The 26,626-nt window shown below is 37.4% G+C and overlaps 1 protein-coding gene across 5 annotated transcripts in view; it reads right to left on the bottom strand.

Annotated features, from left to right (window-relative positions):
• Positions 1 to 26,626, bottom strand: part of LOC115235843 (hemicentin-1-like) — a 77,448-nt gene that overhangs the window by 26,087 nt on the left and 24,735 nt on the right. For 4 of the 5 annotated variants that reach the window (XM_029807890.1, XM_029807888.1, XM_029807892.1 and 1 more), the window contains exon 2: positions 45 to 217. In XM_029807890.1, coding sequence (XP_029663750.1) covers positions 45 to 217 — 173 coding nt within the window. The remainder of the gene's footprint in view (positions 1 to 44; positions 218 to 26,626) is intronic. The other variant, XM_029807889.1, reaches the window with a different exon arrangement.

Raw genomic sequence — 26,626 nt, 5'->3', positions numbered from 1 at the left:
GTTATTACAACGACGAGCTCTTGATAAGGAAACTTGGGACTTACCGCGCGATCGCCAAGATTGCGCACCCTACAGTGCAGGTAAGCGGATTGCCCGACGGTGGTTGTGGTCTCCCTCTTTGTTGTGTTGTCGAAGTAAGGCTGACTAAAGGGTTGCTCCCAGTAAGAGGACGGATGGTGCTCCACCACCGCTCTCCCGTTCTTGGCCGCGCATTCTGCTAAAAACAATAAGGTTCGTTAATAAGATTTATTTATCGTCGCTATTAATGAAATCTTGTCACGCAGCATTGGCGTTGAAGTAAAACTTAAAAGCCCTGAATAATCAAGTCTCTTAAAAATTGGAGGTAACAAAATATAGCTAATTAATCGACATTCAATATCAAGTTAAAAAAGAAAATTCATGTTATATTATTTTTGTATTTATTCATTAAAGAATAAATGGGAAAAAAACTCCTAAATAAATAAATAAGAAAAAACTCCTAAATAAATAAATTAGAACATTTGATAATGGAAATTATTAAATCGTGTAATAGATAGCTTAATAGCATATCGATGATCGTTTAAAATTTGTATTAATTTGATTTCCATGCGATAATGTGACAAATTGAGAGTAATCCGATAAGACAAAATATAGCAAAAAAAAGAATTTTATCGACAACTGACGGAAGCGTTATTAGCTCCTCGTATAAAATCTCGCTTGTGTCGCTCTTTCATAAGGAAATCGATTCTTCTCGCTCGACGGAACGTCGTGAGAACGAGTTCCCATTACCGGGACAAGTTCGGGTTTATCAGACTGAGTTTAAAGCTGAATCTGGACTGAGCCGGTACGAATACAGAAATTCAGATCCGGGACGCTGTTTGAGATGTCGATTGCCGCGAACGGACGAACGAACTCTAATAGAACACCCTTCGGGAATTCTACTTCGTTCCTGGTATGTTACGCGAAGGTACATCCTTGCGATGAAATTTCTGCCGGAACGAAAATCCGATCGATGCCTGGGAATTGCAAATTTTGCAGGCAGACTGATCACATCGTTCATTAGGGAAGTTATGCAAATACATAAAAAGAATTTCTTTCATTCCTAATATCTTTCAACGCAATTTTTTTATTCTTATGCAATTTTATTACTTCTTACGTCGCGCGCGAATAGTCTCGACAGCTAATCTCTCGCTTTTCTACATTTATTTCTCAATTGTCGCATTTAAAATCGAATATAAATAAATTGAATATCAACGAGAATAAAATAAATGCAAAAAAATAATGATAAGAATAAGATATAAAGAGAATGCGAAAAGATATAATAAAGAAAAATTATTTGGTATACTATACAATATCGTCATCTCATTAAAAATGTTTAATAGACTTTGAGACACGCGTTTTATAGTATCCTTCCAAGTACGGTGGTTTTTCAAAGTAACGATCTACCGGTGTGGCGTAAAATTCCCTGCAACAGTCCCTCATCAATTTTTTTCAGCCCACACTCTCATCTCTCCAACCGCTCGTCTCACTGATTACTTTATTCCGAGAAAACGATACTCTTGGTAACCGGCAACGTAAAAACCCTTCCGAGAAACCTTTTATGTACGTTATACGAGGTCTTAGCAAAGTGAGAAAATTTACGAAAGGATGCTACCGAAGAATCCGTATTCTCGTGTTGATACTTTATAAACACGGTATCTTCTGGCTATGTAATAATATGACAGCAATTATGGCAGTCAATTATATCAATCGAATTTTTTTTATATTTAGGTGTATTGCGTAATGTACTCAATACTTCGATAAAGTGAAAATTAATTGTGTCAGAAATTAATGACGGTACCTCATTTCAACGCTAGAAATATTTTTCATTTTCAGAAAAAGCTAGAAACTTTTTTTTCATCTTTTTCTAACGCAATAATTCCGCTTGTATCGATATGTTTCGCGCACAATCGACTGATACATTATACAAATTAACAATTGTAAATTTCTTTCATTTCAAAGGAAATTCGCTCGGAAATTCGAATGCGAAATCAAACCGCCGATATTCTCCGCGCTTGAAATACCGCGGAAAGTTGCACAATACGGGGCAAAAAGCACCCAATTCCAATCGCAGGCTGTTAATCGGGTTTTTCGCCGGATTGCAGCCGGCACGACTAACGTGGGTGGCAAAAAACGTTTAAAAACTATAGGACGGGTCAGAGCGAACTCGGAAAGAATGAGTTTGTTAACCCCGGCTCTTCTTTCTCCACTGAAAGTTCGAGGCAAAGGAACTCCGGCAGGATGAGAAGCTTCAGGTGTTTGCTAATGGCCCGCGGCGCCGAAACCAATCGTTCGTCGATGGCCGTCTCTCACCACCCTCCGTTTGTTCAATCGTGTCGTACTTTTTGTCAGTCTCGTCAGCGTTCGGCTTTCGTTTCCATATTAACGCGAAACTCTTTCGAAAGAAATCCGATGACGAATATCACTGATATTTTCATGCATACCAGCGCGCACGCGCGTTGACCTACTTCGATTAACATAGTACTACTGTTCAAAAGAAGTCGCATATATACCGTAAAAAAATTTAATTTCAAATTCCACGTAAAATTTTACAATCTCGGTTTGCGCGCGCGCACGTCAAACAAGTTAAAAAAATTATTATTCGTTAAATAATGATTGACAATGCATACCGCTCTAAATGAATTGTCGCATACAAACACAAAGAGTGTCCCGATATAACGTAAAGTTAATTAAAAATTTAGATAAACAATTTTCACCCTGTTTTGTAAAATACACTTCATTTACAGTATAATTAAATAGTAGAAATGAAATTTTTTCTCTCTCGGACGGTTTTTCTTTGATTTTCGCCAGAGATGTAAAAGTCACGGCAGCTACGTCTTGTGCAGCGACTCAAATGCAAAAACTTGGGGTCTCCCAAAGTTACATTTCAACTATTTTCTTGTCATTTCATTTCCAACGAAACTGGCGCAGCAAACCCACTGAAGAAAAGGAATCTAAAGAACACAAGACTAAAGTGCGATGTATAATACAAAGGACTTTTGGTCGTCTCGATGTTTTCGCTCAAAGAATTTTGCAATCACTTATCAAAGATGCTCAAGGTAGTACAACGATATCGCAAAGATAAAGGTGAAGTTTTACTAAAAATCAACGGTTATTATATATTTAAAAGAAATGCGATATAGAGACAAAGAACAGAGCCTTCATCGCGAGGTAGATTTGTTTGTTTAGTTCCTCAAGACAAACGCGACGCTCACTCGAATGTGTTTGTTAGCTACGGAAGCAAACCTTCGAAGAGATTACGAAGCGAGGAACGCGGAGAATGTCGTCAAGATGTCCGCTTTTCGTGAAAGTAACGCAACACTCCTCGTTGAAATCCAAGTAGCTTATGTTCCCGGCCTCTCAGCTTGTTCAGTCGCGTGGAGAACTCGAACGAAGCGATGTGTCTTCGGATTCAGGACGCGTCTGCTCGAAAGACACGCACGAAATTTTCTTCAAGAAATCCAGAAAAAGTCGAGAGAAAAGTCTCTATTTAAGAATGTGAAGAGGATTCGCTTCTGTTCTCACCCACGTTTTTCTAGACCAAACAAGGTTCGCAACCACCTTGGTTCTATTGAGTCATCTTTTGACCGAAAATAGCCCCAGGATGTGCAATCGAATATATATATAATAACGAGAGAATAGTAGTCTCGAAAAACTATGAAATAATTATTTCACGTTATAAAAGTAGTATTCTTTCGATATAGTAATTTATCCAATGTAATATATTAAATTCATCGTTCGCATTTCTAGTTCATAAAACTCGCTCAATTCGACGATATTAATCCGGATAAGTTATTTAATAACATCGTGGTTGGAAAACCACTATGCTTTCGAAGACATCGATTAATTTTACCAATATAATGGCATATCTATCGGATAATATGGGATACCAATTGTCATCGTTAATGGAAAAATTAAGAGTGAATTGAATTTTAACTTCACATAATATATAACAATAAAATTTTTAAAGAGACAAGAAAATGAAGAGTTTAAAGAAATTAAAAGTTAAAATGGACTAATAAGTTTTAATATTGCTTCTAATATTGTCATTAAATAGTATCGTTGTATAAAGATTTAAAAATGTAAGAAAAAAAGAGAAATGTTATTATATACTACACAAATTCAGAAAATTATTTTTTCTTGAAAAATGTGCGCCTTGTTTTGAGGATAATAACATTATAAAATGTTGAACGTGATATAAACATATATGTATTTCAGTTTACAGAATTGGAGAATATCGATAAAATTTCGCGGATGCATCTCACGGTAACACATTGAAAATGTCACCAAAATATTCGTCGTAAGTATTGAGTATAAGATGAAACCTCTCGCTAAAATATAGTGGCTTATGTTTTGCCCCGCATGTCATCTCCTTCCTTTTCCAACGCTACTCTCATATGCGTAAAAGCGGAGCTTTTCTTCGACCCACCGTGCGGCAAGCACGCTTTTTTCTTCCCGTTTTTCTCATTTTATTACCTCGAATTGCAGTATCGGAAAATTACATCGAGACTGCATCGCATCTTCTCTCGAACGAAAAGTATTAAATATTGCGTCACACAGTTACTTTTGCAAGCGCTGCGTGCAATCGACATTGGCAAGAAGCTTGTAATCGATCTGTTTTTGTTCCTTTAATATATATAAAAGTAATTGTGTGACGTAATATTTAATACCTTTCGTTTGAGACACACACACATACATAATATAACATATAATAAATTATATTAAATTAAATTTAAAGTTCTATTAAATTCTTTAAACGAACCGATGTTATGTTGCTCTCCTATTGTACATATATATATATGTATTTCTCTCTCTCTCACTTTTTTAATATTAATTCTCCGTTATCTTCGATGTTATGTTTCTCTCCTATTGTACATATATATATATATATATGTATTTCTCTCTCTCTCACTTTTTTAATATTAATTCTCCGTTATCTTCATTACAGAGGTTTTATTTATTCAAAGAAATTTCAAATTTTTTTATAAATAAATTCTTATAAGTAATTATGCACAGTTTCTTGGAAACCTTCGTTAAAATTAAACTTATCTCTCTTTTAAATTTTTAATATATACTAGGATGCGAATCTACCGAGTAGCCTTAAAAAATATATCTCTGTAAATAAAGAAGTATATCCATAATTGCGAAATCTAAGAACGAAAGGGTTAAAGGTAAAATTACATAGCGACATTCATTAAGAAGTGAAATCAACGAAGAAATGTGAAGTAATTAAAAACGTCGTCGCAAAATAGCATAATCACGCGACGAGGGCAGTTTTAAGCGCTTCATTAGCAAGGATGGATAAGGAAAACGAGAAATATCTCAACAAAAACCGTAAAACAATGCACCGAGCCTTTATTTACTATTTTGTAAACTCGCGAACTGTATAGGACGAGTTTCGCGGGAGTTTCGCGGGAGTTTCACGGTTCGACGAGTTGAGAAGCAACAGCGGCCGTTTTAAAAGGAGAGTAAGAGCGTAAAGTAAAACGGTGGAGATAGATTAATTCTTTCGTTTGAGCAATGCCCGCAAATGTTTGTGGTTTCTTGAACACGAGTAATGCGTTTCAAAGCGATTGCCAATATCCACGAATATCTAAGAACAAATTATACATAATAATGTAAAGGTAAAACAATATCCATTCACGAGAGTATATTATTAGAAGTTATAGCTAATTTCACACTTTTATCCTCTGACGTAATCACCGTTGACGTGGCAAAATATATGTGACGATATAAGCGATAAAATATATACAATTTGTAAGCGTGAATTGTATTATTCGCATACAAATCATTAACTTATAAATCACGGTAAGAAAGTAAATTTAGAAAATAAACTAGAGGAATAATTTATTATTTTATTTAATTAACTTTAGTCTCTCAACGAGCTTGTAATATTAAAAGACTCAATGCTGGAAAAATATAAATTTCTATTTCTCTCGCTGGTATAAGCGAATCGTCTTCATTCGTGAGAAATATTTTTATCTTCCACCTATTATATCCTCCAGACGAGCAGATTATTTAAACGAGCCAACTGGTCGATTTGTCTCGACTATATCGGCGATTTCGTAAGAAACTGTCCGTCGTTGTCGTTTTCGCGTCTCGATTGATAAAAAATGCTGCGACGTGTACACAAGCGAATATTGCACGGAGATGCGTATGCCGGTCGCGCAATCGTGATCGACATCGGCCGTAAATTTTGCGGATGGTTAAACCGTCGCCTGTTCCAGGCGTTCGTCCTCTCTCCGCTCCAATTCCCATATCCGTCGCGTGTCCGCGCATTTATCAGCGATTTAAGGGTCGTTCCTGGCCGAAGGCGGACTTATTACGATGCAGATATTCGGGCCGGTAGCGGCTAAAGTAGCTCGTCTCTCGAATCCGCTTCGGAAGGAGAACCTTGCGGGGGCACGCGACGGCAATTTTAAACGCGCGAACGCGCCATTAGAGGCACGTGCCACTCATTTACATTCGCATTAAATTCGAACGAGCCGTTAATCGGTATCGCGCGAGATTCTTCAATGGACTGACAATCATGCGAGAAGCAGAGAGAGAGAGAGAGAGAGAGAGAGAGAGAGATCGAACACATCTTGCCGTTCATTGAATGAAGCGAGATGTTTGACTTTCCATTTAGTGTGTCTTAACTCACTATAGCATCAAATAGTCGATGCTGTAGTGAGTTAAGACCTCGTCTTGTGAATCGAGAAGGAGGGAATATTCCGAGCAAGATGTTACGCGGTTGAATTTATTCAACGAGTATTAACTTGATATCACGGAACAAGAACCGCCAATGTCATCGACTCTAGAACGATAGGCGAAGAGGGAATATTAGGAGTAAGATATTCTGTTGCATCCATTTATCGAATATTAACTTAATGCGCCGTAACTTTGTAATAGCAAGGAATGAAAGTGTTAGGAACAAGATGTTTCGCCTTCATTCATGGAGTATTAACTTGGTGTCTTGGTATGAAAACAAATGTCATTCTGTAACTTGCTGAGATGCTGCACAGAAAATATACATTCAATATAGAATCCTTTTAAAACGCATAAATATTGTGAAAATTTTATGAACGTTTTATCTAATTTTTAATAGATATATCCATATAAAAAAAAAAAAAAAAATAAAAATGTATGAATTGAACGAATTTATGAACTAAACCGCGTATAAATATATCTATTCGTCATAGTGGGCCTGAGCCATCGTGGGACATTTCGCGCGATCAACTTGAAGCGCTTACATCGACGTCCTCGCTACGAACTCGAGGATAAAGTAGACCAAAGAGAAGTTAAGCTCCTTATCGCGCGAGAGCCAGAAACGTTGGTCGCGGCAGGACCGGCCTCTCCGGGCCAACGAATCCGGGATTCTTTTCCAGGACTATTCCAGACGAGTGGATTCGGCCGAATTCATCTCTTATTGCGGCGACTGGTCGCTTCGACAGCGCGGGATATCCGCAATGGGCACTGTCGTTCGCAAACAGAGACGTCGGCAATGGTGAGGGGTCGCTTTTAAGTAAGTGGCCGCGGATACGCAAACTTTCGGGCGCTTGTCGAATGGAAACGTCCGCCCAAAACTTTTCCAATTTCTTGCGTCAAAGGGAATATCCGATAAACACGGCCGCGCTGCCGTAATTAAAAGTACGCAAAGCCGCGGGATCGCGCGTCCTTTTCGAGGCGAGCGTGCGAAACCGCGATCCACTTAATCCCACAGATTAGACAGAGAATCCGCAACGTGGTTTCCTCGAGTTGCACGACGAGACCATCTTTTCGTCGCTTTACGACGAAACAATTTTCGCGCGTACTGTATCGATTGAACTATATCGAGAAGGAATGGTGTGACTGCGATAATCGCACGACAATTTTTAACAGACACTTAAATTGAATCTGCATTCGATTAAATATTCAATCGATTCAATATTTATATCGAATAAATATGTTATCGCCCTGTCGCGTTGAAATGCAACAAGTAATTTATGAAATTATCGTCCTGTGAGATCTATGTAAAAACGACAGTAATTAGATTTGCCAATCGAAGTATTAGTTAGCGGTTATTGGTGATTTCGCGTTATCGGGACGCGATGTCAAAGTCGATCCTCGGCGAATTAGCGCGTCACGATAACGAAGGCGTGCAATAAATCCGCATTCATATCTGTGTAAAGCGTTACACAGAACAAACGCGGACAATCGGATGAAGATAGTAAATGATGCACGGGACGAATATTGTTTACGGATTTAATGGCGAGTTTTATAGTTTGATCGATGCGCGGATTAAACCGAATATGCGGATTTGATCTAAAGCGCGATCTGATACATATCGATGGCGAGCGACCAAAGTGCTATTCATTATTTCCACATATGTATCCATTTTAAGTCATTTCTCGGGTTAAAACAATCGTTATATCTTGTGCAAATGCTTATTAATGTCTTGTAAATCTACACATTATTTTATTTATATATATATATAAATTTTGAAAGAAAGAGAGAGACAGAAAGAAAGAGAATATACAATAGTTGCTAAGGTTTATTAGTCAAATCCAAATATATATTTTTCGTAACTTACCAAGAATTTGTAAGTGTCATTCAAGAATTTTCATAGAACATTCATGTGAACATATGCCATTATTCTTTTCAATTTCGCATATTAAATATATGGATTAACTTTCAATCTTAAATCAAAATTCTACCAACAAGATCTATTTGGCATCATACGTAGAAGGCGCACAGATTCGAATGTACGTTCGCAGAATGCGATCAAGTCGGCAATATTAGCGAGACAAATTTGAGATCGATTCATTTATAATGGGATCGATCGAATGGCGATTCTCTTGATCTTTCATCAGAGCGCGACAGCGATAAAAACCAGTTTCAATGTATATACGCAATCATAATAAGGGTGCAAGATTTATAGCATTTTTCAGTTGTGTAATAATGCCGAGGATAGAACATGGGGGGAGGAAGGAGGGACGGCAAGTAGATATAATAGCTTCCATCCATATTGAGCGTACGTTTACGTACACTCGAGTAGACGCGCAAGCTTATGCAGAACGTTCATGTTCGCGGTAACACACTTCCAGTTTGGATCTTTGACAATAGCTAACGTCAAAAATATTGCTTTCAATAACGCGAGAGAGGATGAAGGAGGACAGTGCCCGCCCGATCGGTCCCCTTCGATCGAAATGAATTTTAATAAACGAGGTTTCGCGTCCGTGAGAGCCATACTATTCGCAATACTATTCATCTGAGCGTAAGTAAATGTATGTATGTGTGCGAGTTGCGTGTATGTGTGCGTGCTCCTTTGCCTTGCAAATTTCGTGGATACGGCCGCGCCCTCGTTACACGAGTTGTACGTCACGAGCTCGCATCAGAGTCGCAAACGATGTTGTCGCGCTCAGAATTATGTGTATATTATTGCGTGGCGAATACGAGGATTATTTTTTCCCGCGCGTAATACACGATTAGAAAAAGTCCAAAGTCACGCATGTGAACACGCGATAAATGTTCGGGTATTCAAAAATTTATGTCGAGAAAAAAAAAATTTTTTTTTTTGAAGAAAGAGATAATTTTCGTATTAAATCGCGCGTGTATCTCGTATTGTAAAGAAGACACAAAATAATATTTAAAACATACTCAGTTGTGGAAAATTGTTTCATATAAAGTAAAATGTTTTATTCCCCTTTTTTTCTTCCTCTAAGCAAAGAAAAAAAAAATAGTTACTTTGACAATAATTTCTCTTCATATCACAGAGATCGGTGCACGGATTGCAGCGCTTTCAATAATTGTCGACCGATAAAATTTTTCTCGGCCAAACAATGTAAATCCCAGAGTATCAAATCCTGCAAAGCGCGTTGCGTGTTGCGTATCATTAGTCGCGCTGAACACGAGAGTTTCTCGTTACCGAATCAGCGGCCTCTAATCTTTGTGACGCGAAAAAAGCGTGTCTTTGATGATCGTACATCGGACGCATTGTCACTGTATGGCGTACGGGTTTTTGCACGAACAATCGGATAAGCACTTATCGATGTATGAAACTTGCCATACGTCTCGATTGCGATCAAACTAACAGCGTTTTTATCGAAAACCTGTAAAGCTTCATTAATTCTGAGTACGTCTTTTTTTTTAAGCGAAGCTTGATTGCTGTTGCGCGCGACGAGATCGCGAAGCAACAATATAAATGGTATTCTCTCGACGTAATTATATTTGCAATAATCATCTCAGTATACATTATTATAAAAATATATCGAATCGATATTTTATTGAAAAATTGTCATATTAAAAAAAAATTGTAATTCAATCGCGTCTTGTAATTATAACTGCTCTAATTATCTAGCTATTTGTTGTAAACGTCAAATAAAAAATCTAAAAGTATTGACATTTCTAGGCCAACATGAAATGAGAAATGTACAGCCACATTTAGCGCTGCAGCAGAGCATGCGGCAAGATTACGAGGCATTGTGCCGCATTGTAGCAGATGTCAAATTAAAGTGCTACGATAGCGTAAAATTCCCCGTAAAATTGCCATAGCTGAGATGTAACCTCGTTATTTCGATTTTACGATTGCAAAACTTTTGCATCGGTGGATAAGTTTTACGCGTCACTTTAGTATGACTTTCAATATTCACTAAACTACAGTTGAATAAATTTCGCAAAAATCTTCATATTTTTTCATCAATCAAATTCGATAATTTAAACAACAGAGGCGGAAAAAATACAAGACGCTATATGTGCAGTATTTCGAATATAAGCCAACTGTGACGGTCAATCATTAATCCGGCTATATAGGGCGGCTTTTTTTTTAACAGATCGAAAGGCGTGGTCGGGAATTGCCGTGGCAAAGTGCCCTGGGTCATGTCTATCGGGGCAAAGCAATTTCGTCGATTCGTGGCACGAAGAGAGTAGATGGAAGAAGAAGCCGAGTGATGGAAAGATGCGGGAAAGAGAGCGTGAGAGAGAGTTGGGGGCGCGAGGAGAACAGAGGCGAACGATATAGAAACGAGAACTGTCACGGACAAACCTTCGGTCAATTATAAGTTGCTTCGGGACGTGCCTCGCTTACGAAAGGCATATTCTTGAATCGGTATATTCTTAAACCGAGGCGCAGATAAGGTTGCTCGCTACACATCGAAATGCAAAAGATTGTACGGGGATGAGTACGATTATGCAAACGTTAGATGCAGTTGCAACAATGCAAATTCTTCTCTCCGTTCAAGAATCGAAAATCTGGTAAATATACTCTAACCCTTAATTTACAAAGAGCTTCTATTTTAGTATCCTGAAATGGAAAACGTAGTTTTTATAAATATAATTAAAATTACTCGTTATAAAATATTATATTTTAAAATATAATTTTTAGCAAATATAAAATATATAATTTTTAGTAAATAAAAAAATGACATAAATAGTCACATACATCATAATTAATAATAATTTGCTATGATAATAATAGATGGAATATTGCATATGATATAACTTGATATGTATAAAAAATGATATACTGAACACACAGGAGTAAAGAGAGAAATATTAATACTAATCCTCCTAAGAATTTTTATAGGAAGAAAGAAAAAGCAAACAGAAAGTTTCGAAAATTCGAAAGTCCGACGATGACTCTATCTATAGATGTCATTATCACGCTTTGCTATACAGCGAGCGAGAAAAGCAGCGATTTTTCGCTTTTCTTCATAATACCACTCCGGAAAATCTGAGTAAATAACGTGGGCGAGTCTTCTCTTTCTACAGGCAAGCAGTTAACGTAAACGCGATTTTATCTCTAAGCTCGATGCCGAGCTATATAAAGATATAATGCTACCGATCGGTCGAATCGCCAAATAATCGCGCCGAGGCAGAATCGATTTCATTGGCGCCGCACATGGATTTTCTCTACAAACTTCATCGACACTCTCTGTTTCTCTCTTCTTACTTAATATTTCCTCACAACGAAACAGCGAACTTAAGATCGAAAGAAGAGAGCGAGTCTTTCTAAAGAACGCTTCATCGTAAGGATTCTCTTGATATTTTCTAGGGAGTAGAAACTCCACGTAGATGCCTGCCTTATATATTCAGCATCTTGTGAGAATATTTTATCAGAATCCTCTATAGAATAGGATTTGAAAAGATCAGCAGAATTATAATTGGATTTATCCCTATTTCTATAATAATATAAAATGTGTGATAAAAATTATAAGTATAATTATAAAACTGTAAAGAGATAAAATTGCTGTTAAATATATTATTGTTTAACGATATTCTTGCATTTTAGTCGCTCGCGTAAGATAAACTCTCATGAAACTATTCTCCCAATATTTTTATCATGACGTTAAGTTGATCTTAACGTTATTATCCTGATTTTTATCACTAATTAATCTGTAGAAAACTTTTCGACAGTGCAAGACAGTTTAAGCATTGAATGGTTCCAATTGACTTTACGAAAGTCCGATAATCAAAGTTACGATAAATGACCTTTCAACCAGACAAGAACCAACTTCCTCATCAACTGTGATTATAATATGAAAATTATCGACTCTAAAATCTTCACTAAATTTCATTAAAAGTAAATTAAAATATAAAGTAGCACGATTGAAGCATTACAGCAGCCGGAACGTAATTTGGCAAAATGTACTTTCAAGAAATCAGGAAATAATATTATTTTCCTCGATATTCCTTTCGTTTCATCAATCTATTAATATCGCTATATGACTTCTCGATAGTGTAAACATGGAGATCACGGAATGAATCGAGAGATAGTATAGATTCGTATCGTCGGAACTAGGTTATCTCTTTGACCATCGGTAGATTCCTGAGGGTACCAGCGCAATTTTTTCACATTCTTTGTGATAGATATCGTTTTTCCGATATGGTTAACTGAATATATTCATGTTGCATTTGTTTACGATATCAGAATTGATACAGATCTCGCTCTAATTATTATAATGTTATGTTTATGCTGCACTGCAATTATCTCCGCGTTCATTATTACAATATAATAATATATGTACAGTTTATCAAGAGATTTTACAAAGCTTTGTGTCATTGTCGCTAAGGACAACGTGTGAAAGGATCGATACGGTTGCCAAACGCGAGAATAAGAATCGTCGGAGAGCGTTGGTGCTGACAGCAACATTCACGTGTTCGCGTTCAAAGTCAATTATGCAAATCGCTCAATCTCAGGAGTCAATGCAAAAATCAAGGGAAGGAATGGATTCTTCAGTCGTTCGCGTGAAACTCTCGTCGCGATGCCACGTCGCAACGAAGACGCGACGTGTAAATCGATGTTCCGTCAGCGCAAGCGGGAAAACGGCGGTTTTACGACGTTGCAGCCGTTTCTCTGACTGTTTATCCGGCTCCTTCGTTACATATCTTTTCATCCCTCTGTACGGACTTTACCAACGCAGCAGAACAAACCGTAAACGCGAGATAAACGTCCGCGCGAGATACCTCGATTATGTCGTACCGCGTTATTTCATTACTTTGCGCTTGTAAAACTCTGGTTAAAACTCCGACGACGGTAACCCGACATCACGATCGTCTATACAATCGTGCACAGGTAATGCCGTAGTTGATGCTGCACGATGCGAAGTATTTCAACGATTCGATGCTGAGCCAGCAATCTGGTTGGCAAGTATCCAGCTAGCCCTCGAGATGCGCGCTTACTGAACGCGAATAAAATAAACTATTGGCAAGTGTAGATTAGCAATAAGATACCGATGTCTGTGTTCTCAAATTGATTTACAAGAAGATAGCTATCGATAATGTTAACGGACTATAGATTGTAGGAATTGTTTTACTAAAATTGTTGCAAAGATATTTTTTTAGAAAACGAAGCTTAATGAGATGTGCGATCTGTAATGTATCAAAAATCTGTTTACAATATTTAAATTTAATTAAATGATACTGCTACTCAAAGATATTTCTCGTACGCTTTCAAGATTCAATCATAGCGTTAAACATTCGAGAGAAAACGTTTCGCTGATTTCGTGACAGACTAATTGCTGCGGCACAAAGAGAAACACTTCGGAAACACGATGAGGGTAGTAATTTGACATAACACCTAGTCGTTAACGAGCGGTCACAATATAGACAAATTAGCGCAGGAATACGATATTTCGTTGGAAGTTAACTAACTTTTCTCCTTTTTTCACTTGACATATCCGTCACTAGTCTCGAATAGCAAACGTTTCGCTCGCAAGTTAAACGAAAAAAATGCAGTTACATTTGACATGTATTGACTACTGTTGGCTATTTCGAGTACCTTCCTCGCTAGTATATTTTTCAGCGCAGTCATGATATAGAATTGATGTTGTCTCCAATTTATTTACCGAACGTATTTGATTATTTTGATAGAGTACGCCCCTTTGTCAGAATAATAAGTATTTGCGAGAGAAAAAAAAGACGAGTACCTTCAAAGACTTTTAATTAAATTTGTAAAACTTTATTTAGTGATTTAAAGAGCTTCTCGCCTTCGATTAAGAACCATCACTATTCTATCGCGTAACGACATTAATCTGTATAAGGTTCTAAAAAATAAGAATTAAGTGCAAAAATGCATAACAAGGTAGTGAAAAATAATCGCGCGAATTCGCAAAAAACTTCATTTACACTAAACTAACGGGACTTTTGCCTTTTTCTAGGATTCGTTGAACCGATTCGTATCCCTTTGACGGAGATCACGAATGTGCGAATGTAAGCCGTTTCTAATTAGAGAAGGACCGGATTACGTCCCACGAAGCGTCATCATGCGGAGTGTGAATGCGGCCAGTAATAAGACGCGCATGACTGGCCCGCAAGAGCAATCCCATCTTGCGTAAATGTAATTACCGGGATATATCCTCGTGCGAGAAGGAGCCCTTGAAAGGAGCCTAAAGGTCTTACAGACGACGTCGCGCGGTCGAGAGAAACTGCACCGTCGCTGCTGAGGATTGGCGTGTCTCTCTGGTTCGCTACTGAGCAAATAAAATGTCGATCACACAGACGAGGAACGGCGAGCGCAAACCTTTTCTCGGAAGAAGCGGAGAATTGCATGTAATACACCGTGGCACATACCGTGCATACGCTTCCCTCGCGAGACTACGATAGGTGTTAAAGCCGGCTCGAATATTCCCTTATCGCGATCGTTGCACGAAGAGCCAGGAGCTTATCAGTAATCGGCCCTTGTGTGTGACACGGAGTCGTGCTGCGCGCGGAAAACGGAAGCGCGGGGCTTTCTCTGCTTTTATTCACCTTTTTTTCGCTCACGACCAGAGAAAGCGGGTGAGTCATACGTTCTCTCAACCCTCTCCACCCGTGATTTAACGTCGCGACGCCTCGGATCGCCAACGACTCCACGAACGAGTGACTTTCTCTCGGTCGTTGAACGCGAAACGTCGGGATGTAATTCTCACGCATTTAACGCGACTTTTTTATTCTCACTTTTATTCGTCGAGCATAAACGTCGGCTTCCGTAAAGTAGAGTTATTACACTAAATTAGGTTGATTTCGTGTTGACAGAATGATAGAAGACTTTGTAACTACATCGAGAAAATTAATCGACGAACAAACTTTCGTAGAAAAAAGTGAACAAAATGTGAACCTGAAAAAAAATTTGCTTCATTACGTGGAGCGTGTAAAAGCGAATTTATGATCATCCCGTATTTCTGATAACGTTAATATTGAAGCAAACGTTTCATTGCCATAATAAATAAGGAAATATCAAATGAACAATCCTAGCAGATGCTAGTCGGTTTCTATTTTTCCGACCTACAAACATTTCTCAAGAGAGAAAGCCGATTCTTCTCTCGTTATTTTTCAGAAGCTGGGAGAAATCTATAACTTCTACTCCGCCAACAGTTGGTATCTTTTTGCAGCAAACTCCTACACATAAACATCCCGATGGCCCGAACGCTAACAAATGTTAGTGTTTCGTTTTCGAGATTGCGCTTAACCGTGTTGTTGTAACATTCTTTTAATGTACACGTGCAACAATAAATTGTATCAAACTAATCAACGATTGTATTTTTTTCCACAGAGATATAGCAAAACCAATAGAAAATTCCACTCAAGTCATTATTATAGTCTTCTTTTATAACATCCTATTAATGTTACATGAAAAATAAATTATTATTCAGAATGTGAAATTTTTAGAAACAAAATTAAGTTTTTAAAAACTGAATTTTTAGAAAAGTAAAGTATATCAAAATTTTAAAAAAAGTATCTACTTATAAATATCTATAAAAATATTGATTAAAGAAATATTTGAAGAAACTTAAGGACTTTACAGAATAATTTCCTTGCTACTAGTTTATAGTTATAGCAAGTTGTTGCAGCATACACAGCCGTTAAAATTTGAAAGTTTGCTCATTATCCATAAATATGTTTAATTACGTAACAAACACGCAGTTGCACTATAAACGCACGCGAGTCGTTTGAAATAGGTCGAAAACTGGTAACGGGCGATGTAACGTTAGAGGATCAAATATAAAACTCGACGTAAAAAAAATACACAGCAAATAATTTTGTAATTTATATACATTTGCGCTATCATGCAAAATTGTACGAGAGATAAACCTTTCCATATATCTGCACAGAATTCTTTCGCGCCGCTAATCCCGACACAATGCCGCAGTCGAATTGTCCTAGAACCGCGGCATAGCACTTTACATTTATTATTAATTCAAATTACGCTACTGGCAGCCCGGAATTCCAGAGACGGATAAGTTCCGTTTTAACAAGCGGAATTCTTAACCGAGCCGGTATCACGTTGTCAATTTAAACTACAACGGAAACAGATACTTTTCATAATTTAACGGACGAAGCGTGATTCGACGAGAGTACACTTATGAGATTTGTCTTTGTATTTATATTTTTAACTTTTTTTAAGTTATAAAGAAATTGCGTGTGTTTATTTTATTTTAATTGAGCTTATTTTCATAAAAAATGTAAAAAGTTTTATAATATAATACTATTTTTATTTAATTATTTTCAATTATCACAAACTCTTACTTATGTATAATATACATATCTTTCTCTCTTTCTTAGGTAATATATACTCTATCCTTAAGATCTCAAAATGTTCCTATCTGTCATTGATGGGGTAGCTTTATGACACTCCCGCGCCATTGGAGTTATTTCGTTTCGCTTCATCTCAGGCGCGGGTCGCCGAAATATAGACTTGGAACATTGCCAGATTCAGATCTTCCACGGAGCTGGCGAAATTTAACGAGCGGTCTGGTAAGACTATGCGGGTCGGGATTTAACATCTCCGCGAATTCCGCCGAAGGATCGATTGTTCCTGCGAGATATTAAAAAGAGAAGAATCTCTTTTTGTTTCGTAAAAAAAAATTTCAATTCCAGACGTGGTAAAATATTTCCGTTCTTTTATAAAATAATAAGTAATACAATATCGAGGGACGTGTGATTCGTTTTAATTTATTATTAAAATAAAAGCTATATGAATATCACAACTCACTAGATTATATATTATTAAATCAATGGTTGCGAAATTTATTTTGAGGATATGTCATTCTTAATCTACTCTTATTAATACGGTCGTAACGTTTCAAGATTCATCTTATGATATTTTTATGCTGTGCCGACATGAAATAAGGACAAATTATTATATTATTAATCATTCTGAGTTTCGCCCGAGAGACTGTCATGATTTTACGTTATCGATGAAACGCCAGCGGATTTCAGATTTCCGCCGCTGTCGAGTGTTCACGCGGCGAACCGATGTTCCTGCCGGATTAAATCACGGGGTTATCTTAACACTCGATAAATTACGCAATTAATTAGAGCTGGGCAATTAAGCGGAATCAGATGGTGTACGAATTTAGGAGGGCGTAATTCTCGGCGAGCGGGTGCGTGCGTGAGTTGAGAGCATAAGGCTCGCGCTAAGGCTAAAAGAAAGCAATTATCCTTTTCAAGAGCGGTCAGACACGGAGAGGTTTCGTGCGGTTAACGCTTTATGATCGGACGAGAGTCGCTAAAGAGTCGACTGCTGTCCCGAAATTCACATTGTCGGGCACGCGTGATACACAAGATATAGTCGAGGTGGAAAAATTAACGAGCGTTACGGTAATTAGAAAAGATGGTTTTCGTGAGACGCGAAGAAACGGTCGTCGTCGACTCTACGAATATCAAACGATTAAAGCGAGAATTAAAATTTGTTTCATGTGCGAGATCAAAGGTTTCGCCAGTGGCTTTAAACACACGCGAATTTAGTAATAAAATCACTCCGTCGGGAATCAACGGCAACATCCTGTGAGATCGCGGCGGACGTCGACGTAATTAATTTTATTACGTCTCTTTTTTGTCTACATGATAAACGAAAAAAAAAAATTAAATCGATATTTATACAGACTCGCGAGCTTACTAAGCTGTTTTGATATACTTTAAAATAAAATACGCTCATATATTTTCATATGCAATTGTACTTTTGTCGTAAATGAAGTAATTTCGAAAGCTTAGGTATAAAGATAGGATGGATTCTTTGAAAATGGAATAAAAAACTTTATGTACATATGGCTCGTAAAACATCCTTAAGATAAGGTCTTTGCAGATATCCCTATCACTATTATTCTTCGCCTAGCTACGTGTCATTCTATTTGTGCCGCATAATAATTCTGTAGTGGAAAACAATGAACAGAATATTGCTAATAAATCAATAATTTATATTTCGCAAAAATTTTTTGTATTTATACACGTCTCTTTACTAGAAAATATCGTAATCATAAAGCTCGAACCGCTAACGCGACAGTGGAACATCTTGTAATCTTAAAGTTCAACCTAAAAATCATCACATGCTCGAGGTCGGCTTTTCTCTCCACAACGGCCAGTGGCCTTTCGGGATTTAACGCGGGCTGAATCAATACCCACGTTTGCTGGAGATTCGCGCAACGCATCCATTACAACGTCAAGTTCATTCTCCGTATGTAAAGTAGACAGTACGGCGGGAACTTGTCAGAGTGCGAGAAGAGCCTTTATTGGCCGCCGAATAAGCACCACTGACAGCGTAACCGCGTGAACGCGAGAGAGCGTCCGGGCCATTGCAAACAATGACGTTTCCCGTCGGAATTTTAGCCAGAGTGGAAATTTCGGTTAGTTGTACTCGCGACCCGATAATGCAACGGTTACATTTGATATTTACGTTTAACGACAGTATCACGAGTAAGAGAAGAGAGATACAAGAAGGAGTACAGGATCGAGTCATCCTTTGATTTAAGTCCTCTTTCGCGGCCGACAAATCGTATTCGCGGCTCGCTGACCGTAAAATCGCATTACAGCCATACCCGGTACCCGGTCGAGCGATGTGTCGCTAATACAATATAAGCCACACGGAGAGTGCTCTGAGAGTTCGACGGACAGTCGCGAATGAAATTGACCCTTCGCGAGCACTCCGCCCGCGCATTCGGAACTTTACAACACAAGCACGCGTTGCAGTCACATTTATACTCCGGACGACAGTTCGCCACAGAGAAAATTGGACCGTGGCGGAGCTCTGATCTACGTAACGTGCGGCGCAATCAGCTATAGACGATTAATATTTAAAGATTACATGTGAGAGGAAAGTTTTCGGCGACATGTTCTCAAAGTTATGTTACCTATTCGTATGTATTATATATACTCTCAATTTTTCAAATGGAAATAAGATTTAAATTTTATTCGAGAATATTAAATGTCAAAAAGTGACGTTTTATTGATTGCGTAAAATATCCGTGTGAACAATTCCTCTATCTAATTCATTTCCATTTTAGTATTCGGGGATTGCGAGATTAAGGAAAATGAAGACTCACTTGATGTCATCAAAATTTCGTTTGAGGAAAATTTCGGTTTAATTTCGGGCGAAAGACAGAGAGGTACGAAAGGAAGAAAATCGACAATTTGCGACATTCCAGACTATCTTGTCGATTCGTCCTCCTTTCGGAAATGTTAAAATCTACATTCTAATATATCGTCAACTTACGCACCAAAGTAACTGCATTAATCGATGGCGGTATCACATCATGTTGTTACAATCTATTACCAGAACCGAGAACGTAATACGATTGACCTGATTAATATAAAGGCTTTTAACGTAAAGGAGTCGTACACAAAAACCCATGCTTCGCCCATCTCTCTTTTTGTCTTATATTTATGTGCATAAAATTTAGTAAAAGTATTCGAAAAGTTGACTTCTAAATTTAGCATTGCACATTTTATATTGCACAATGCTTATCGCTGTATCATATAATAAAATGTTTTATTGTATTTATAATAAACGTTTTCGTCTGTTAACACGTGTTGAAACTCACCTAAAATCGCAAGTTGGTTAGTTAGTTTTTTCTTAACGATCAAACAGTTGGGCGTTGCAGATGCACCGCTCGTGTCACGCACGCCGGCGATTTCTCTCGCGTTAAAACTATTTACGGCTGACATACGCGGTCCCTCGCCTCGCCGACAGTTTCCCGATGGATCGATGATGGATGCAGGTTTCTATCAGTTTTTCAGAGATCACCGGGTGAAGTGAACAATGATCGATCACGCGAGCGACGTGAAAAATGAAAGAGCGCACAACTAATTGCGAGCGCGCGCGCGAATAAATTCGTGTCCCTATCACGTGCGCCGTATGTTCCATGCATCGAAAAAATACGGCATGGTCGTAAGTACGAGCTCGGTGCATCGGTGAACGAGCGCGATTCCAAGGACATTAATTTTCCACGCTACCGTGTCGCGTTTGACTCCGTTTCTGAGTAACTGTATACCACTATGAAACGTTTTCGTAAAATGTTCGCGACACATGACGTGTATCATGAAAGTTAAACGGCTGAATGTTACTGTCATCATTAAAACATTTTCAATATATTTTCGAATAATTAATAATCTTGTATTATCCGGAATTTAGACATTATGTTTAACGGTAATTTAGTTACAGGTGTACCACGTTTCGATAATGAGAACATTATTTTATAAGGGAAATTTTGTTATATAATTCTACGAGAACTACATAATTACGTATGTTATGGTAAACAATATTCTCGTTTGCGCTCAATCGAGGAGAAATTCAAAAACAGGAGTTCGTTACATAAAGAACATGGACGCACAGAAGGCTCGATCGTGTGACATCAAAGACTTGCAGACGTTATTACACGTTCGCTAAACCTAGTCAAAGTCTATTTACCAAGCGATACCCTTTAGTAGCGATAGACGAGTCTTATTCGAGAAATTTGCCCTGCTTTGAGCTGCTTGGATATGTCAAACGGTCTCAACGCAATTATAATTATAGTGACTGATTTATCGCGATGCGAAAGCAAACGGAAAAGCTTCTGGAATAGTTCGACATACTCTTGTTGATATTTTTTAAGGCTGCAATAAATAAACGGATAGATCTTTGTCAATAAATAGATAAAATATATTTTTTCTCTGTAGAATGTAAAAGAATATTTATGAGAATTCTAGTTTTAAAAAGATTATGTTGAGAAAACAAAGATATAAACTTGAATAAAATAACTATCCTCTAACGAATAATGTATGTGTATGTTACATAGTAATTCAATCTATATATATTATTAAATATAATTTTGTAGAATATAATATAATAAAATAATATTTATAATAAGACAAAGATATTCTTAATTTGTTTTAAATATTTTTAATATTTTATGTGTATATAGAACTATTTTTTTTTTTGTTAAAAGATATTAAGAATTAAAACGTAACACACATAGAAAAAATATATTTATCATCTATAAATAAAAAACGACAGTAATATTAAAAAAAACATCTCGTAACACCTCCTTCAATTTCTGTGAGAACGTCTATTCGCCAGGCGATTCCTTTTGATATCTGAGAGCTCTCAGTCAGAAGAGATATCCTGTTCCATGCATTCAAATAAGTATTGGCTGAAGAGCTGACTGGCGTCCCAGTGCAATTATAATTTTTACTATTGCCCTTTGAGACATCTTCATTACAGAATTATCTAGAGAAATTTATATGACAAGTTTTATATCATAAAAGATAATAATGAGAAGAGTGAGAGAGAAAGTATTAATACTCTTATTTGTGTGTGTATATTTTGTATATATATAATTAAAATTTCATAACATTTAGAAATTTCTTGTGAAATTTAGGTCGATTATGTTATCGATTCACACGTTATCAATCCACCGATAAATTTCAGGCCATATTACTTTTCAAATATTGTGTCACAGAAAGAGAGAAAAAGAGAAAAAAGGGAGATAAAATTTTCATAAAAATTCTATTATCAAAAAATAGAAGAAAAAATCAAAAATTTATATTAATCTTCGAATTTCAATATTATTTTTCTCGAAATGCTCTTAAATTAACTTACGTGATGCAACGTTAACTGTAACTATACATATTAATATTGTTTTGCATGAAATGCAAAATTTTACAATTGATTTTTAAATATTTGATATTTTACTAATGCTTTTTTATTTGGTATTTTAAAAGGAATGAATGCACAAATATGACCTAGTATCCATATCTCATGTAAAATAAAATCAATATGCATTTTTGATTAAATGATTTAATTTGAAAAGTGCTCACCACACTCGCTACATTCATAACGATTCAATACACAAACTATCTCATTCTTCACGCTATTCAAATACCATGGAATTTACAAAAGCCACACAACTAGAGTTTTAATTAGACGATCGTTTTCCTCGTTTCATTATTTTTGTTATATGTGTGAAGAGTATTGATAAATCATTCACAAAATTTTTATTTTTGGAGCAAATATTCAGCTATGATTGTAAAAAAAAAAAAAAACCAATTTGTTGTTTGTAATCCTTTAATCCGGTACAATTAGCATCTGCGAATTTGTTCGCGACACAGAGAAATTTCCGGTTATCTTTTATGAATTTTCTCTTCATAGAAAATTGCCCTTCTTCGACTAACAAACCAGTAGAAGCGACAGTCGCTTCTAGTTACATTGAGCATTAGCATATCCTGACTGATGGGTTTTTTTTCTTCCTCCTATTCCTCTCAGGACAAGACGTCTAACTATGTGGACTTCACAACGAACTTTTCTATTATTTTTTGCACTCCCTTGTGATCCGACCTGATTCTCTTACGGTAATTAAGCTCGACGCAAATGAACTTGCTGTGCGAGACTCATATCGCGCGCGTGAATATATTCTCTATTGCGGGATTATCGTCGCATTTTTATATACCTTCAAACTTCGTATTTCCAAAGCCTCGAAGAGATATTTTACCGCAATATCGCTTAGCTTATTTCATAATCAAAAAAGATACCGAATTATTTTGAATTAAATTATTACATTTAAGGTTTTAATTTGCATTACTTTTTATTTACGTACATATATATATAGATTTTCTTTTCATATATTTTTGATATAATTAAATAATAGAATGATTGGAATATTTTAGATTCTGGGTGTCGGTACTTGGACAACGGTATTGCCGTAAAACCGACTGAAATTAAACCGATTTTAATGCCTTCTCGCATGCATTGACCCGGAAATGAATACTTCTGACCGCCATACATTCAAATATCGCCAGAGAATTCACCGCAGAGCGACAGTACTATTTCAATGGCGCGTAAAGCTAACTGGCGCGCGCACGCCTTCCAAACGCATTTTCATCGATTTTGAAACATTCATGAAGTACGTGTACCAGCGACGTGGATGCATTTACGAGGTAACGTAACCGCGGAATGCCGGCATAATGAATCATTTCGCGCTTACGAGCCCTCTTTTCATGCGTAACGCGTGATACGCGCTGCGATTACGTGCGCCTATCGTAAAATGCACACATCGAGTAGTAAATTTTGCTTTTCCGAGAGGCTTCATTAATTCGAACACGTGCTTTTTTCCGGCAATTTTCTTTCTCGGTGCAGCGCGTTGCTTGCCCTCAATCTCGATAGAGATCTCCGAGGGTCGAGCAAACGCGCTTTTATACATATTTATGCGGCTCGATCCTTGCGTCTAATTACCTGTGCCGAGTACGAAGCGCCGTGAGCTTTGTTCTTCCTCGTTCTCATTGCGAAAGGAACAATATGAGAAAGCAAGATTTGTAGCATTTAGTTTGATGAATTTCGTATATGTTGTACAGGTATACATCTATATATATATAGAAAATGAGAGACGTATTTTTTTACGAATGCTCTAGTGTAAAAAATTGCGCCTCCAAACCTACTCGCATACAGAACAGTGATAAAAGTCAATAACGAGTCAGACACTTCAAGAGACATAATTCTCAAGTATTCGGTTATGACGTAAAATTATTTTTTTTTTACACGATCAAACAAAAAAAAAACTCGTCGAAATTAAAGAAACGTGCCTGTAAAATATCTTTGTTAATCATGTAATGATGAAAAAGCAATGAAAGCAACTCGAGAAATCTCGATGAAATAAAGCAATTTCAACAAAGTTTCGATGCGTCCGGGACAGCTTCATTAGAGGCAAAAACACATCGCGAAAATACGAATATGGCACAAGGCCGGCCTCTTGGCTCAAAGAGAAGCCTTGTTTCTTTCCCAATGAATGCCGCGAATGCGCACGCTCTGCGAGGGAAATTTCGCCGGCGTTATCAACGAGAATCACGCAAGGGATGCACACGCGCGCGCCGTCGAGGCGCCTTTATGAGCTCGTCCCGCCCCATTCCGCGCTCTCTACGACTGTGTCTAATTGTTGCCGAGTGGGTGCTCGGATTGAGAAACAACGGCAAGTTCCAACGTACGCGAGAAAGACAACGGTATGCTTTCTCGCTGAGAAATTCAATGCCGTCCTGTTTTCGTTAAAGCACACGGGCATTCCGTGCCATGAAATCGCGGTGCAGCTGCAGAACGCCGCGGGCGTACAGGAATTGCGAAAGATTTTTATTGCGAAAGATAACGTGAGAGATCTATTCTTAATGCAACAACCAATCGTACCTGTCCTATTTTTCTCTCGTGGTTATTTCTAATCTTCTAAATCCAGTGTTTAATTTCTTTTCTACTTGCATATATATATTTGGATCTTTTACGTAAATTGATATTATTATAAAACCTGCGAGAGAGAAAGAGAGAGAGAGAGAGAGAGAGAGAGAGAGAGACAGGAGTTAGTTATATAAATCTTTGTTTTAAGATGTATTATTAAATAACACAGATGCGGCCAATTTTATAATATTGGATTATACATTTTGAATTTCATAAGTTCAAATTTCAAATTTCATATAGATTTCGAAACTGTTTTATATACAATTCATTCGGTTACCAACTTCGTATTGATTTAATTGCGCATGCTTTATTAAAACATGATTCATCTATATACATCGAATTATTGATAATTATATAGCGCGTCCTTGTTCAGCAACACATCGATTAATGAGTCGTGATTTCATTAATAGAATACTGGATAACAGACGAAAAGCCGATCAGACATACAGTATATATCGATAAATTACCCGAAATATATTCGATTAAAGAATTTTCACACAGCTGCGTGAATCGTTAATCATTTTGGCAAATTTTAAACAAAATATTTATTTCATTTCTCTGGATACTAGATTAGTAACTAATTATTTAAAGTAAAATTATTTATTTCATCAGAGAAAATTAAAAGTTTTTTAAATTATATTTAATCTGTACATTTAATTTATATTTTCATCTGAAATCTGACTTTTTACAACTTTATTATCACATACATATTTTTATCCTTATGAGATATTATTCTGAAAGGATTAAATAAAAATGTTGAAATGAAAGGTACTACGTACTATTATAATATAAGCATTTCGTAGGAGGAATTATAAAAAGCGAAGCGTCCATAAAGTCAATCGTCAACTTTCTTATTTCGACTCAAACACAATTTCGATCAAAAATAAATAAGCGCTATTAACCCGCGAAAGAGAAGCTGTCCGAAAAGGATGAAAAGTACGATCGCGCATTAATCAAGTGTAGGATGAATTATTTCAGTTGTTTTACAGTCCGTTCGTTGACACGAATGAGCCTCCTCATCGGCTTGGTCCTGGCGGACGAAGCAGCACGAAGGCAGGCGGACCCTTGTTAAAGCATGACATACAGGCCGCGTCTCCTCGCGAAATAAAGTCACGATGCAAATTCAGCTCAGAGCGTCCCGGGGCGTAAAGAGCAGACGCGTCGGCGGCGGAAGCAATTTCCATGAAACATTCCCTCGAATGAACGAAGGCCGGAGGATAGAACGACTTCGAATACTCGGAGAGAGTATACCTATCGTCACTTTTATTTTCGATCCTTCTCCACTTTTCCGCGATTTTCCATTGTCTTCCCCTCTGATTCCGCCGCCGCGCCGACTTCGTCCGCCGACTTGCGTGTTCTTCTCGACTACTTGTCTGTTATCGATCGCAGCTCTCGCAAGCGAGAGATCTACAACGGTTCTTCAAGAAGAAGCTCTCGTTAACCCTCCATCCCTTCGCCATCTGCGATTCGAGTACCGCGAAGAGATTTTTCGCGGTTGTTTGGAAATATTATGTTTCTCGCGACGAATCTTCTCCAGAGATGGTGAAAGTCGGGAGAGTCGTCGAGTTGCAAATGCAACTCGACAGTTGACTACATGAAGAAAATAGCATCGGATGGTCCATCTACTGTCGTTTCTGCCGAGTATATGCACTCTAAATGCATAGGCTCGCTAAGAGTGCATATACATATACGCTCTCTCTACACGAC

This window comes from Formica exsecta, unplaced genomic scaffold, assembly GCF_003651465.1.
Source record: "Formica exsecta isolate Colony F162 unplaced genomic scaffold, ASM365146v1 scaffold236, whole genome shotgun sequence".
NCBI lineage: Eukaryota > Metazoa > Arthropoda > Insecta > Hymenoptera > Formicidae > Formica > Formica exsecta.
Note: the sequence above shows the minus strand (reverse complement) of the source record. Positions and strands in the feature narration are given on the sequence as shown.